This window comes from Macaca nemestrina, chromosome X (genome assembly GCF_043159975.1).
Source record: "Macaca nemestrina isolate mMacNem1 chromosome X, mMacNem.hap1, whole genome shotgun sequence".
Taxonomy (NCBI): Eukaryota; Metazoa; Chordata; class Mammalia; order Primates; family Cercopithecidae; genus Macaca; species Macaca nemestrina.
In genome coordinates, this window is record NC_092145.1 from 76,801,680 (window position 1) to 76,815,091 (window position 13,412).

The following is a 13,412-nucleotide window of genomic DNA, read 5'->3' on the forward strand; positions in this document are numbered from 1 at the left end:
AAATTTAAATGTGCAAGAGTTAGATTGCGCAGAGGACAGAAATATAATGAAAAATATTGTTAGATTTTCTCACACATATTATTTAACTTATCCTACTATTAATTACTACTAATGGCCTTAGTGTTTTGTTTAAATAGCACTTATGTAACAGAAAATAATACATAAAAACATAATTTCAAGTGAACACTTATTGTTAAGTAATGATACATATGCACAATTATTTATAATATGTTATGGGTTTTCTTCATCTACAACATCTAGGTCCTGGGTTGGCTCTCTGCAAGTTGGTCACCCTAAGACTGTAGTACCATTCTAGTGGGAGGAAAAATATACAAACAAGATACTATTTGTAAATTGCACAGAATAGAAACTGATAAACACTGGTGCCTTCTGTGAAAGTGACATCAGTGGCCGGAACAGGTGAGAGAGGCTTTCTTTTACTAGGGTATTTTAAAGTAGTCTTAAATGTTGTACCCTGCAAATATACCACGTATTTTTATTTTATTTTATTTCTTTTTTTGAGACGGAGTCTCTCTGTCGCCCAGGCTGGAGTGCAGTGGCACCATCTCGGCTCACTGCAACCTCCACCTCCTGGGTTCCAGCTATTCTCCTGCCTCAGCCTCCTGAGTAGCTGAGACTATAGGCTTGTGCCGCCACGCCCGGCTAAATGTTGTATTTTTAGCACAGACAGGATTTCACCACGTTGGCCAGGCCGATCTTAAACTCCTGACGTTAAGTGATCCGCCCGCCTCGGCCTCCCAAAGCGCTGGCATTACAGGCGTGAGCCACCGTGCCTGGCCTCCACCTATTTTTAAATGTACCTTGCAAATATTCAAAAGCAAGCGACTGTTGTTAGTTCTGCAGAGGGGTTGGCCACAGTAAGAGTGGGGAAGGGCACTAGCTCAGCGTGGGGGCACGTGCTCTCACTCGAAACAATGTATTGAGAACACTTGGTTCTTGGGGGTTCCTGCCCAAACTTCAAGATGGCGGCCAGGTGGACGGCTGATTCTGATGAGTCTGATGAGGTGAGCTGCTCCGCAAAACTGAAGGGCCCACTAAGACTGGGAAATTAGTATGTACTTGTGTATGTGTTTGTGAGGAGAGCCGCTGGAGGGTTTTAAGGAAAACAGTGATTGGATTTATGACCGAAAGGTCCGTCTAGCTGTGTAAGGAATGTCGGGGGACACTATTTGGGGAGCGTGTATCTGTAATCTTGGTGAGTAAGGATGTTGGCTTGGACTCGTTAGCATAGTAGCACTGGATGGAGATGTGGAGACATGGATAGAACTTTGGGAGGTCACCTGGACAACACTTGTTGCTAGATTGAATGTGGATTGTGAGGGAAAGCACCAACATGGCTGCCTGCTCCGTTTCTGGCCTGGGTGAGTTCCTGTTCCCGAGATGGAGAATCCTAGGGCGTTGGTTTATGTGTAGGTTAAGAGTAAGTTATCTGCGACATTTTAAGCCAGAGATAGTTAACTGATGCACTTTTTTTAAAAGTCACTGGGACTAGATGGTCGGTTCTCACGAGAGTCCTTCGGGCAGTTCTGTGGGGAGGGGCTGGGAAGGGTGTAACTGGGAGGCAAGGAAGGGTCCTGTGTTGGCCTCAGCGGGGAGACAGTAAGCTGCTCGGGGCCAAGAGTGGCTAGAGGGTCTCTAACGGGCAGAGTGAAGGCTTTAGTTTTTCATCAGTGTGAAATGGGCAGCCACGGTAGGGCTTTGAGTGTGACAAGGGCTAACGAAAATCCTGTGTGGACAGCAAGCTATTGGGTAGGATTGCCAGATTTAGCTAATAAAAATCCGGGACACCCGGTTAAATATGAACATCAGAACAATTATTTCGTAGCATAAGTATGGCCTGTGCAAATCTGGGATATACTTATACTAAAAATGTATTCGTTGGTGATGTGACATTCAAATGTAACGAGTCCAACTGTGTTGGACCAAGCAGCCCTAACATTGACTGGGTCTGGAATTTCGGGAAGCCGAAAGGGGCCAAGGTGGTAGCCATGGAGGTGTGAGGAGGGACCCCCGCAAAGGTGAGGTTGGCCCATTTGGTGCCCTTTGCCGGAGAACAACTCTGGGGAGTCGAGCTTCTCGGCTCCTCTACTTCTTTTAGCCCCCAGCAGGCTCCACGGGGAAGGATTACCTGCTTCTTCCAATCCTGAGCTCCGGCGCCCGAGCGCGTCTCTTCCCCTGGCCAGCGTCTTGCTGAAACTCCCGCCCCCCGCGGCTGGCACGTAACCCCGCCTTCCGCTTCCCTCCTCCCTCTCCCCGCAGGGGTGGAGCCTGAGCGAGGAGCCCGCGAGCTCCTCTCTCTCTCCTCTGTCCTCCGATGACGAGTGGCTGGATAATATGGAGTCGGGCAAGATGGCGCCTCCCAAGAACGCTCCGAGAGATGCCTTGGTAAGTGGGAAGGATGAGCGGCGGAGCGCGAAGCCAGGTGCAGCCAGGGACCTGCGAGGCAGGGCCACGCTGAGGGCCTGAGGGAGGGCTCGCACGCTCGTTTCAGTCTGGTCAGGGTCGTCAGGAGGAGAGGGTGATGGGGATGCCCCCGGGCCCCTATCTCGCCGCTCGGGCCAAGCTCTGCCAGAGGGTCGTGGTCCAGCGGAGCTTGCGGAACGGCTGCCCAGCTTTGTGTCCAGGGCTTCGGGCCCCTGCCGCCCCCTCGTCTCTACCTATCTGCCAGCCCTGACTCTGCGTCCAGGGTTCTGATGCTAGCTTATCCCGCCGCCACAGCCAAAAATGACAACCAGCTGGACCTATCCCTACCTCTGCTGGGGAAGCCAACTTGTCTTCTCTTTGCCCCCCACCCCGCCCCCAACCCCACCAAAAAATAAAAATAAAAGTTTTCTGCAAAAGCATACTATGCGATTTGGTGTGATCACTGACTCACTTGGAAGGACAAGGGTGAGTAGGACTTTGGAGCCCAAAGAAGGGGAACCTTGTATCATAAATATAAATACTACCCTTCTGTCCAGCCTTGATTTCCAGTACCAAATTCTGCATCTGGCGTTTTTATTTGAATCCACAGGTGATGGCACAGATCCTGAAGGATATGGGAATCACAGAGTATGAACCAAGGGTTATAAATCAAATGTTGGAATTTGCTTTCCGTAAGTTAATGAAACACCAAAAACTTGCCTAACTTGTGAACTAGAAAAGATATTTTTATTGTAAGAACATTTTCTTTTCTTTTCTTTTTTGAGACAGGGACTCACTGTTGCCCAGGCTGGAGGGCAGTGGCGGGATCTCGGCTCACTGCAGCCTCCGCCTCCTGGGTTCAAGCGATTCTCATGCCTCAACCTCCTGAGCTGGGACTACAGGCACTTGCCACCATGCCCGGCTAAGTTTTGTATTTTCAGTAGAAAGGGAGTTTCGCCATATTGCCCAGGCAGGCCTCGAACTACTGACTCAAGTGATCCGCCCATCTCGGCCTCCCAAAGTGCTGGGATTACAGGCGTAAGCCACCGCGCCCAGCCTTGTAAGAACATTTTCAACCAAATTATGTTAACAGTATTGTAGAATTCAGCCTAAAGAACTAAAAAGGAGTTCATGCTAGGGGACAGTAGTATTCATACTGTGATATCTGTTTAAAACTGATCATATAGACAGGACAATTACCTATTAAAATCAGCATTTAGGGTGGACACAGTAGCTTACACCTGTAATCTCAGCACTTCAGGAGGCTGAGGCGGGAGGCCAGGAGTTTGAGTTATGCCTGGGCAACATAGTGAGACCCTGTCTCTACAAAAAACCACAAAATTTATAAACTGTCTACAAATTAGTGGAAACTTTTTTTAAGTAGCCATAAATATTAAGCTGTCTTCATATGTTTAAGAAAAGATTGTTTTTTTCTTAAAGGTTATGTGACTACAATTCTGGATGATGCAAAAATTTATTCGAGCCATGCTAAGAAACCTAACGTTGATGCAGATGATGTGAGACTGGCAATCCAGTGTCGTGCTGACCAATCTTTTACCTCTCCTCCCCCAAGAGATGTGAGCAAACTTGGATTTGAAGTTATTTTTACTTACAATTTTTTAAACTGTAGTTCTAATAAGGATTTTTTTTTTAAGTTTTTACTGGATATCGCAAGGCAGAAAAATCAAACCCCTTTGCCACTGATTAAGCCATATGCAGGACCTAGACTGCCACCTGATAGATACTGCTTAACAGCTCCAAACTATAGGCTGAAGTCCTTAATTAAAAAGGTAAGAAATTTTAGTCAACTTTTCTTTTTTTAAAAGGTGGAATATGATAGGGGGCTTTGTGCAATTTCCTGTAGCTAGTATAGTAGATTAAAGGTTAAGATAACTTACTAGAATTTTTTTAATTTTAAAAATTTTTTGAGCTAGATGGACCTTTAGTGCTCATCTAATTCAACAGTCATTCTTCACATCAGGAAGCGGGGCCTGAACTCATTTGTGAAGTTGGTAGCCAAGCTAGGACTGATTCCAAACCTCATAACTCCCAATCTTTCCACTATATCTTAGTTTTTTAGTGAGGCCTAATAACAGAGGGAATGATACCATCAGGAATTGGGCCAGCTTTCTGAAATATGACCTAAAGCTCTCCCACCACTGAAAAAGTTCTCCCTATAATAGGCTGCCTTTTTTTTCTGAAGTTCCACTATAAGAGTTTTATTCTTTTTTGGGTTAAGAAATTGACTAGTTAAGATTACAAATCACAAAGTAGTTAGCTGTTATCCCCATTCAAATAAGACTCTATCTTAAACTTTAATACTGCATAAGATTATATATGTATTCATATCTATTTTTATATAAAGACATGTATATATGTTTATGCAAACCCCAGATTAAATGTTGGATTTAGAACACTGAGAGAACAAAAACAGGACTTTCTTGCCATGGATTATCCATGATCATTTACATCAGCAATCCTAATTTCATTCCTGGTAAAGTTAGGTGTCACATCTTAACATTAATTTGCTTTTTAAATCCCCTAGGGACCTAACCAAGGGAGACTAGTTCCACGATTAAGTGTTGGTGCTGTTAGTAGCAAACCTACTACTCCTACTATAGGTAAGTGAGAGGAGACAATGGCATTTCTGGCTGGTAAAGCAGTGCCTCAGCACTTGGTTTTGAACTATAATGCAAGTCAAAAAGTGAATCAGAAATTCTTGTGTATGTGTTACTATTAATAATTTTACTCATCCTCTAATAAAACTATAAACATACATGTTACTGGCTTTCAAAATGAGAAAGCCACAAGGAACGTCTGATCTCAAATGAGTATAAAATTGGACATTGCCTCCACTGTTGGTGGTATAAACTCTGATACCAAAAACAGGAGTTTACTCTTAGCTGTGTACTCTGTGCCTTCTATAAGGTGCCACACACACTTATGGCAGTAGACTGCTTATTAGAAATTTAAATTTCCAAATAAGAGAATACAGTAGAAGATTAAGATGTACAAAAATCTTAAGGATCTCAAAGAAAAAAACTGTTTTTAATACTAACCACCACGCCAGGCCTAAAGATGCAAGTTTTAAACTTTAAAAAAAATTAAAATGAGTTGGCCAGGTGCGGTGGCTCATGCCTGTAAACCCAGCACTTTGGGAGGCCGAGGCGGGTCTATCACTTGAGGTCAGGAGTTCAAGACCAGCCTGGCCAACATGGTGAAACCCCGTCTCTACTAAAAATACAAAAAATTAGCCGGGCATGGTGAGGGGTGCCTGTAATCCCAGCTACTCGGGAGGCTGAGGAACGAGAATCACTTGAACCCAAGAGGCAGAGGTTACAGTGAGCGGAGGTCATGCTACTGCACTCCAGCTTGGGCGACAGAGTAAGACTCTGTCTCAAAAAAAAAAAAAAAAATTAAAATGATTTATATAGACCTTAAGACCTGAGTATTTACTCTGTTCAATTTGGGGAGGCTCCATCTACAGTCTAATGTGTTCAGTTTTAAAGCCTGAACTCCATACCTGCTTAAATGTATTAACAATCCTAAGGCCAAGAAAACATTCACCTACTGTGAATTTTCTTTTTTCTTTATAAAATAAAATACTTACATTGCTTCATTACGCTTCACCAAATTCTTTGGACTGATCCTTAATACATGGGAAAACTTAGGGATGGAGATATTTTAGAGGAAGGTCTCACCTTCTGTGTTTGGGAGAGAAAGCAGTAAAACCCAGATTTCTCGGTACCTTTGAGCTTTCTTCCCTTAGACTTTCTGCACCTTTTTCTCTAGAAATGATAATTGTAGTGTCCTCAGCAACTCTATCTCTGGGTAGGCTGCTGGTTCCAGGGGGAAGGGATGTATTGGATAGCCTGCATCCCCAAATGAAAAATTGGAAATGGATACATTTCCATAAATGTATTTTTTGAGAGAGCAATGATGTCAGTATATATATTAAGTCTTCGAGTCTTGCAAAATACATTTATTAAGCAAACATTTGTTGAGTAGCTATTAGGAGCAAGGTAAAAGAGCCGTGTGCTCACAAGGATGAAAAATGTTAACCAAGCTTGTAATCTAGTCAGTGAGATAATAATAATGACTCCTATGACATTAAGGGAACTTCAGAGGCAGAATATAAGACATTTAACTGAGAAAATTAAGGAAAGTTTTATAAAACGGGGTAGTATTTGAGTTGTACCTTGGAATAATGGGTAGAATTTAGATGATTGGGGGTTTAGACTAGGTTATCTCCAAGATATTTTTCTGCTTAAGTATCCGAACACAGAAAGGGAATAAATTTTCTGGGCCCACCTGGAGACCTCAAGGGGTACATTTGATCTCTGCTTTAGTTTCATGGGCATAGATGACATCTTCTGATTCTCAGCAAGCGACCAAGATGAAAAGTGCCAACTAAGGTAATAAATAGAAAACCTGGGTCTTTATTCTGGTAGGTTAAACTCTCATCTTTTTGTCTTCATCCAGCTAAACCTCAGTGCTTACTATGTAACAGATGCTGTTTGAAGAGTTTTACAGGGATTAGTTTTACTTAATTTTCACAAGAATTATATGAAATAGGTGATATTATCCCCCATTTTACAGAGGAGAAAACTGAGGCACAAAAATTTAAATAACTTGCCCAGGGACACTCAGCTAGTAGGTGAGAGCCTGAATTCAAACTCAAGCAGGTAGGCTACAGAGCCAACATTCTTTACCACTATTCTAAACTGAATTTTGTAACATCTAAGCAAGCTTGTAAATTTTTTAAGGTTCTTTTGCTCTTATTTTTAATGACTTTTTCCTTACCTTTTATTAGTTTCCTTTGCTTTGAAGATAGTTTGCGGTAAGCTGAGTGTAGAATATAAATGTGTATAAATCACCTAACAAACATGGTCTGTTTATTGTAACTACAGCAACCCCACAAACAGTGTCTGTCCCAAATAAAGTTGCAACTCCAATGTCAGTGACAAGCCAAAGATTTACGGTGCAGATTCCACCTTCTCAGTCCACACCTGTGAAACCAGGTAATGTGATCGGGGGTAGGGAACAGAATTTGTGAATAATTTGAAATTGTAGAACCATTTGTGTTCCTATAGCAAGAGGTAAATTGTTTTAATATCCCAACAGGAAGGTGGCAGTAATGCTGCAAATCAGGGTTCTTCAGAGGGACTTAAGAGCCCTCTAAAATTCTGTGAAATTTTACAGAGTCTCCCCCCTTATCTTGAGGGATTATGTTCCAAGACCCCCCGTTAAATTTACAACCTTTAAAGTTCAATTTATAAACTTTCTAAATTATGAGGTTTAATTTATAAATTAGGCACAGCAAGAAATTAACAATAATAAAAAAACAATTACAACAACATACTGTAATCAAATATATGTGAATGTGATCTCTCTCGAAGTATCTTACTGTACTGTACTCATCTATTTTTGGATCACAGTTGAACACAAGTAGCTGAAACTGCGGATAACAGGGGACTACTATATGTGTAATGTTTTGGGGAGGAGGAAAAGAGTAGTCAGTGTGTTCATCAGATTTTCAAAGAACACCATGAACTAAACAGGATCCACAAATCTAAGGCATCTTCAAGGAAAAGCAGTTAAGGTGAAAGCTCAAGAAAGCGACAAAACTTAGTGATGAATATGTGTATGCAATCCAGAACATAAATGTAAATTCAAATGAAACTGTACCTTTAGTTCATAGGATACACACACACACACACACACACACACAGACACACACGGCTGGAATAAGTAGAATTCTGTCAGCACAGTTTACTAATAAGTATGTTTAGATTTCACATCTTCTGAAACTTAACTGCACACAATAAATAACTTACGTAAAATACTGACCTATTAGGGAAGTGATTCCTGGCCTTGAACATAGGCCTTTATGTAGTATGTTGCATGATGAGTCCAGTGCAGTTTCCCATGACTAAATTGAAATTCTAGGTTGTTAAAATACAACAGAACTTCTTCAACCTTGTACTAGGTATGTTTGATTTAATCTTTATCTATACATAGATCAGAATATCACATTATATGCCATAAATATACACAATTATTGGCAGGGTGCGATGGCTCACACCTGTAATCCCAGCACTTTGGGAGACTGAGGCAGGAGGATCACTTCAGGCCAGGAGTTTGAGACCAGCCTGGCCAACATGGTGAAACCCTGTCTCTACTGAAAATACAAAAATTAGCCAGGTATGATGGCACATGCCTAAAATCCCAGCTACTTGGGAACCCGGGGCATGAGAATCACTTGAACTCAGGAGGCAGAGGTTGCAGTGAGCCAAGATCACGCCAGCTTGGACGACAGAACGAGATACTGTCTCAAAAAAAAATTAATAATTTAACAATAAATAAATATACAATTATTATTTGCCAATTAAAAATAAAGATTTTTTAAAATTCAACTCATTGCAGTATAGGTACCTGTGTTTCTTCTATGATATAGTTGCACTTCATGCTGTTGAAATTGGTATTAGAATTACATTCAGCTTTGTTGTATACTTTTTACCATGTTTTGGATTCTGGGTAATTCATAGCTTGGTTTGGGGGGGCTTTCTTCTCTGTTTACAGTTCCTGCAACAACTGCAGTTCAAAATGTTCTGATTAATCCTTCAATGATTGGGCCCAAAAATATTCTTATTACCACCAACATGGTTTCGTCACAGAACACGGCCAATGAAGCAAACCCGCTGAAGAGAAAGCATGAAGAGGATGATGACAATGATATTATGTAAGGAATATAGTCTAGTCTAGATGCATTTCAAAAGGAAAGTTTGTTTTGAACTCAGTGTACTGAACTAGAATATTCTAGATCTTCTCGTTTTATCTTAAGACTGAAACGTAGCTGCAGTATTTTTCATCAAACTTTTAGATCTCTTTAGTAAACATACAAATGTGTTTATCATTAGGCTTCAATTACAAACAGTTAAGTACTTGTTTCTTAATAGTTTCATTAATGTTGAGTCCTAGTATGGCAGTTCTGTTTTTGAGACACTTTGCTGCTTTCTATCACTGATAGCAGCACTTAAGTTTCAGGTTCTACAGCCTGGTCAGCAGATTTATCTTTAACAGCATAATTTCTGATCTACATTTAACTACTACTTTATTTTATAAGGTAATATAGTTACTGTCACTAGCTTATTTTTTTACCAAATTTCTCAATTTAGGAAACACTTTTTGGAAAGGGTGGATTTAGAGGAGAGATTCTAAATCCATTTTGAATGTATCTGTTTCTTTGCCTTCCTTAACTCCCAAACTCAACTCCTTTTCTGGATCCCATTCATTTTCTGCACTTCCCCCATAGGCTTGTTTCTCTCCATTGCTGTTAAATGTAAAAGGCCATACCTGGAATTTTAAAAATATAATTCCTGGTAATACAGCTCAGTGTCATTTTCCTATTTTTAAAACATGCTCTACATGCCTAATGTTTTGTGATTCACTTTAACCTGATGGTTTGCATTTGCTGGTTTTCACTCTTCTTATCAGAGCAGTTGGGTTTTACACCTTAGTTTTTATGCCTGTTAAGCTTTACTGTGCTTGACAGGTAGTTTTGGGTTACATTCAGTTTTAGTCTTGTATTCCAAGTTGATAACTACATGTTTCACATTTCTAAATTTAACAAGAGATGCTGTAGCTTAAAACATGTTTTGATAAGTAATTACACTGGACCTAGGCAAAACCACTGAAGAACAAGTGTTCCTTTTTACCACATACATATTATGTTTTGATCACTGCTGCTTGAGCCCCCCATTGGTATAATTCAGATCGGTTTTTTAGCTTGTTGACATGAGGATGTCACATATAAGACGGGATCAAACCTGAAAGTAAGACGCTGATGGTTCTCCATCCTCTATAAGGCCCACAAGGAAAAGAAATTAGTGTGATGTGACTTGGATTTATGTGCACTCTGCATAGGTTTCCCAATAATACTGTAATGTTGCTGAACACTTTACCCTGTTTTCCATTTACACAGTCATATTGGGAAAGATGGCAAAGCTTTTGCAAATATAAACACACCTGTTTTGTTTTTCTTAAGTTCAATGTACTTTTGTAGAATTTTGTAAAATAAATGTGTTCGTATCATAATTTAGAATTTATAGCCAAGGATCCTCAAAACAGAATTTCATCTTAGGATAATGCTTGATATATCTAAGAAAAAGTCCAATAACAGAGAAGAAATGTCTCATCAGTTTTAGTGTTTTCGATATTAGGGAAAGGTAATATAAAAACAGGTAAAATGTATAAAAACAGACCTGATCAACATCATAGGAGATAAATATTCATTATATAGCATAGGATATTATTACTTGAATGTTCTCAGGGAGGCAGCAAGTCAGGAGGCCTAGGTTCTAGTCCTAGTTCCATCATTTACCAACTGTGTGACCTTACTTCACCTCTTAGCCTTGTTCTCCTCACTAGTAGTAGGAAAGTAACACCTACCCTGCCTACCTCACAGGGCTGTTGTGAGGGTTCAATTGGTATATGTGAAAATTCTTTCAAAATTGTAAAATACTATATGATTATAAGGAATTATTGTATTTGTTCCAAGGTTATTAATAAAAATTTGAGCTTATCAGTGCTCTTTCATTTTTTACTTAAAGGATTCAAGGGAGATAACAAAGCCCAGTAATTCTGATGGCCAAAAGCCATTAAGACTTGTTTAACAGTTAATTATATATCAGAAAATCACTTGCTTTTATCTGGAATCAGCATGTGACACATCATAGTGAAGCAAATTGAAAATGAGTAAAATATGCGTTTAAATCAGTTGTCCTTCAGCTTCTAGGTGGAATTTTTTAAAAATATGTGCTGATGGTAAATGGGGTGAGGACACTGTTACCTCTAGTTCTTCCTTTTATGGGTAGCAAACAAGTGTCTATAATCTAAGTATGAATATAGGAATATAGCCAGCATGGGGCAGGGGGAGAATGAAAGATATGATGCACACTATGGTCTAAGGGATCCAAGGTGACAGGGAATACTCAAGAGACAGGAAAGAAAACACTAATCAGAACTACAGAAGAGCAGGTATGCCACCATTTACATTTTAATATATTTATATACAGATATACACACATGGTATGCTCTTTATGCAGCCTCACTCAGTCGCCCAGGCTGGAGTGCAGTGGCCCATCTCGGCTCACTGCAATCTCCGCCTCCCGGGTTCACGTCATTCTCCTGCCTCAGTCTCCCGAGTAGCTGCCACTACAGGCGCCCACCATCACGCCCGGCTAATTTTTTGTATTTTTAGAGACGGGGTTTCACCATGTTAGCCAGGATGGTCTCGATCTCCTGACCTCGTGACCCACCCACCTCGGCCTCCCAAAGTGTTGGGATTACAGGCGTAAGCTACCGCGCCCAGCCTCTTTATGTATATTAAGTAGCCTTAGATTAAAGGAAACTGGTCTTCCAGAGGTTGCTTCTGGGGAGGGAAACTGGTAGGTAGGGGAATGAGCAAGGTGTCTTCATTGTATACTCCTTTTTGATCATGTGTAAACCCCTGTGCTTGAGGGAAATTTTGGAAATGAAGAAGAAAACAGGAAAACGCTGAGCTAAAGAACCAATTTGTTCAGTTACGACATGGGGATTATTTTTTTTTTTCTGCATATAAACACATATATATAGTCTAGGGTTAAAGGTGAATTTACAACTTAAAAGCATATACCTTTGCAATATTTTACCAATAATTCATAATTCCAAATTAGAAAGCACATCCTTATACTGTTTTGTGGGGTTTTTGTTATGAGGCAGTCTCGCTCTGTCACCCAGGCAGGAGTGCAGTAGTGTGATCTCGGCTTACTGCAACCTCCACCTCCCGGGTTCAAGTGATTCTCCTGCCTCAGCCTTCCCAATAGCTGGGACTACAGGCACCCGCCACCACGCCCGGCTAATTTTTGTATTTTTGGTAGAAACGGGTTTTCACCATGTTAGCCAGACTGGTCCCAAACTCCTGACCTCAGGTGATCTGCCCGTCTCGGCCTCCCAAAGTCCTGGGATTACAGGCATAAGCCACCATGCCCCGCCCCTTATGCTGTTCTAGCTTATATGCACATAAGTTATCTACTATCTTCTTTGGCTAGGTTAAAAATTCCAGGCCGGGCGCGGTGGCTCAAGCCTGTAATCCCAGCACTTTGGGAGGCCGAGATGGGCGGATCACGAGGTCAGGAGATCGAGACCATCCTGGCTAACACGGTGAAACCCCGTCTTTACTAAGAAATACAAAAAATAGCCAGGCGAGGTGGCAGCGCCTGTAGTCCCAGCTACTCGGGAGGCTGAGGCCGGAGAATGGCGTGAACCCGGGAGGCGGAGCTTGCAGTGAGCTGAGATCCGGCCACTGCACTCCAGCCTGGGATACAGAGCGAGACTCCGTCTCAAAAAAAAAAAAAAAAAAAATTCCTTCGGAACATAAATGCTATCTTATATTCCCTCTATCACGTCTTTAAGCACATAGCAGGAACTCAAATTTATTTGCCTGACAAGTTGTTTACGACTGGAGTTTCCCCCATTCGTTCTTTAGGTTAACAACCCAAATAAATGGGGGGTGATCCTGGAAACAGTCCAGTAGAAAGTACTTAAAAGGTACAGTCGGAGATTGTTGGATAGATAATGTTGGCAACTGTAGAGTCTAGCTGCTGGGTTTATGGGAGTTTATGCTTCTTTCAGTTCCATTTGAAATAATTTTTTAAATGTTGGAGGAAAGGTAATCGGTAGGAAAAAAAGTCAAAAAAATTGGACTAGAATTCCTGAGTACCCTTAGAGGTATGCAGAAACATGGTGCAATTTAAAATTAACTACAAATATGGGTACAGTATTAACTAAAATACAAATGAAGAAAAAACTTGAGCTTTCAAATTTGTTTTGTTCAGAGCAACCACCAAAATTTTCTTTTGCTATTCTATCCAGGGTTAAACAAAATAGTCTAGAAGCATCTATAATCTAGAAGCATCATGTCAGGGAGGGAGGCACATTGGAAAAGC

At 41.0% G+C, this 13,412-nt stretch overlaps 1 protein-coding gene across 1 annotated transcript; it reads left to right on the forward strand.

Moving 5' to 3' along the window:
- The first annotated feature begins 1,004 nt into the window (after positions 1-1,004).
- On the forward strand, positions 1,005-11,008 carry LOC105464302 (TATA-box binding protein associated factor 9b). The gene is made up of 8 exons (XM_011712075.2): positions 1,005-1,025; positions 2,281-2,406; positions 3,035-3,116; positions 3,865-4,001; positions 4,080-4,214; positions 4,970-5,045; positions 7,335-7,445; positions 9,007-11,008. Exons 2-8 carry the CDS (start codon positions 2,356-2,358, stop codon positions 9,168-9,170), a joined length of 756 nt encoding a protein of 251 aa, XP_011710377.1. The 5' UTR covers positions 1,005-1,025; positions 2,281-2,355; the 3' UTR covers positions 9,171-11,008.
- The last annotated feature ends 2,404 nt before the right edge of the window (positions 11,009-13,412 follow it).

Bases quoted from the DNA above. Each gene is read 5' to 3' on its own strand.
- LOC105464302 (XM_011712075.2), top strand. From the start codon at position 2,356: ATGGAGTCGGGCAAGATGGCGCCTCCCAAGAACGCTCCGAGAGATGCC. The intron at 4,002-4,079 runs GTGAGCAAACTT...TTTTTTTTTAAG, and splicing joins CCTCTCCTCCCCCAAGAGAT to TTTTTACTGGATATCGCAAG. The intron at 5,046-7,334 runs GTAAGTGAGAGG...TTGTAACTACAG, and splicing joins ACCTACTACTCCTACTATAG to CAACCCCACAAACAGTGTCT.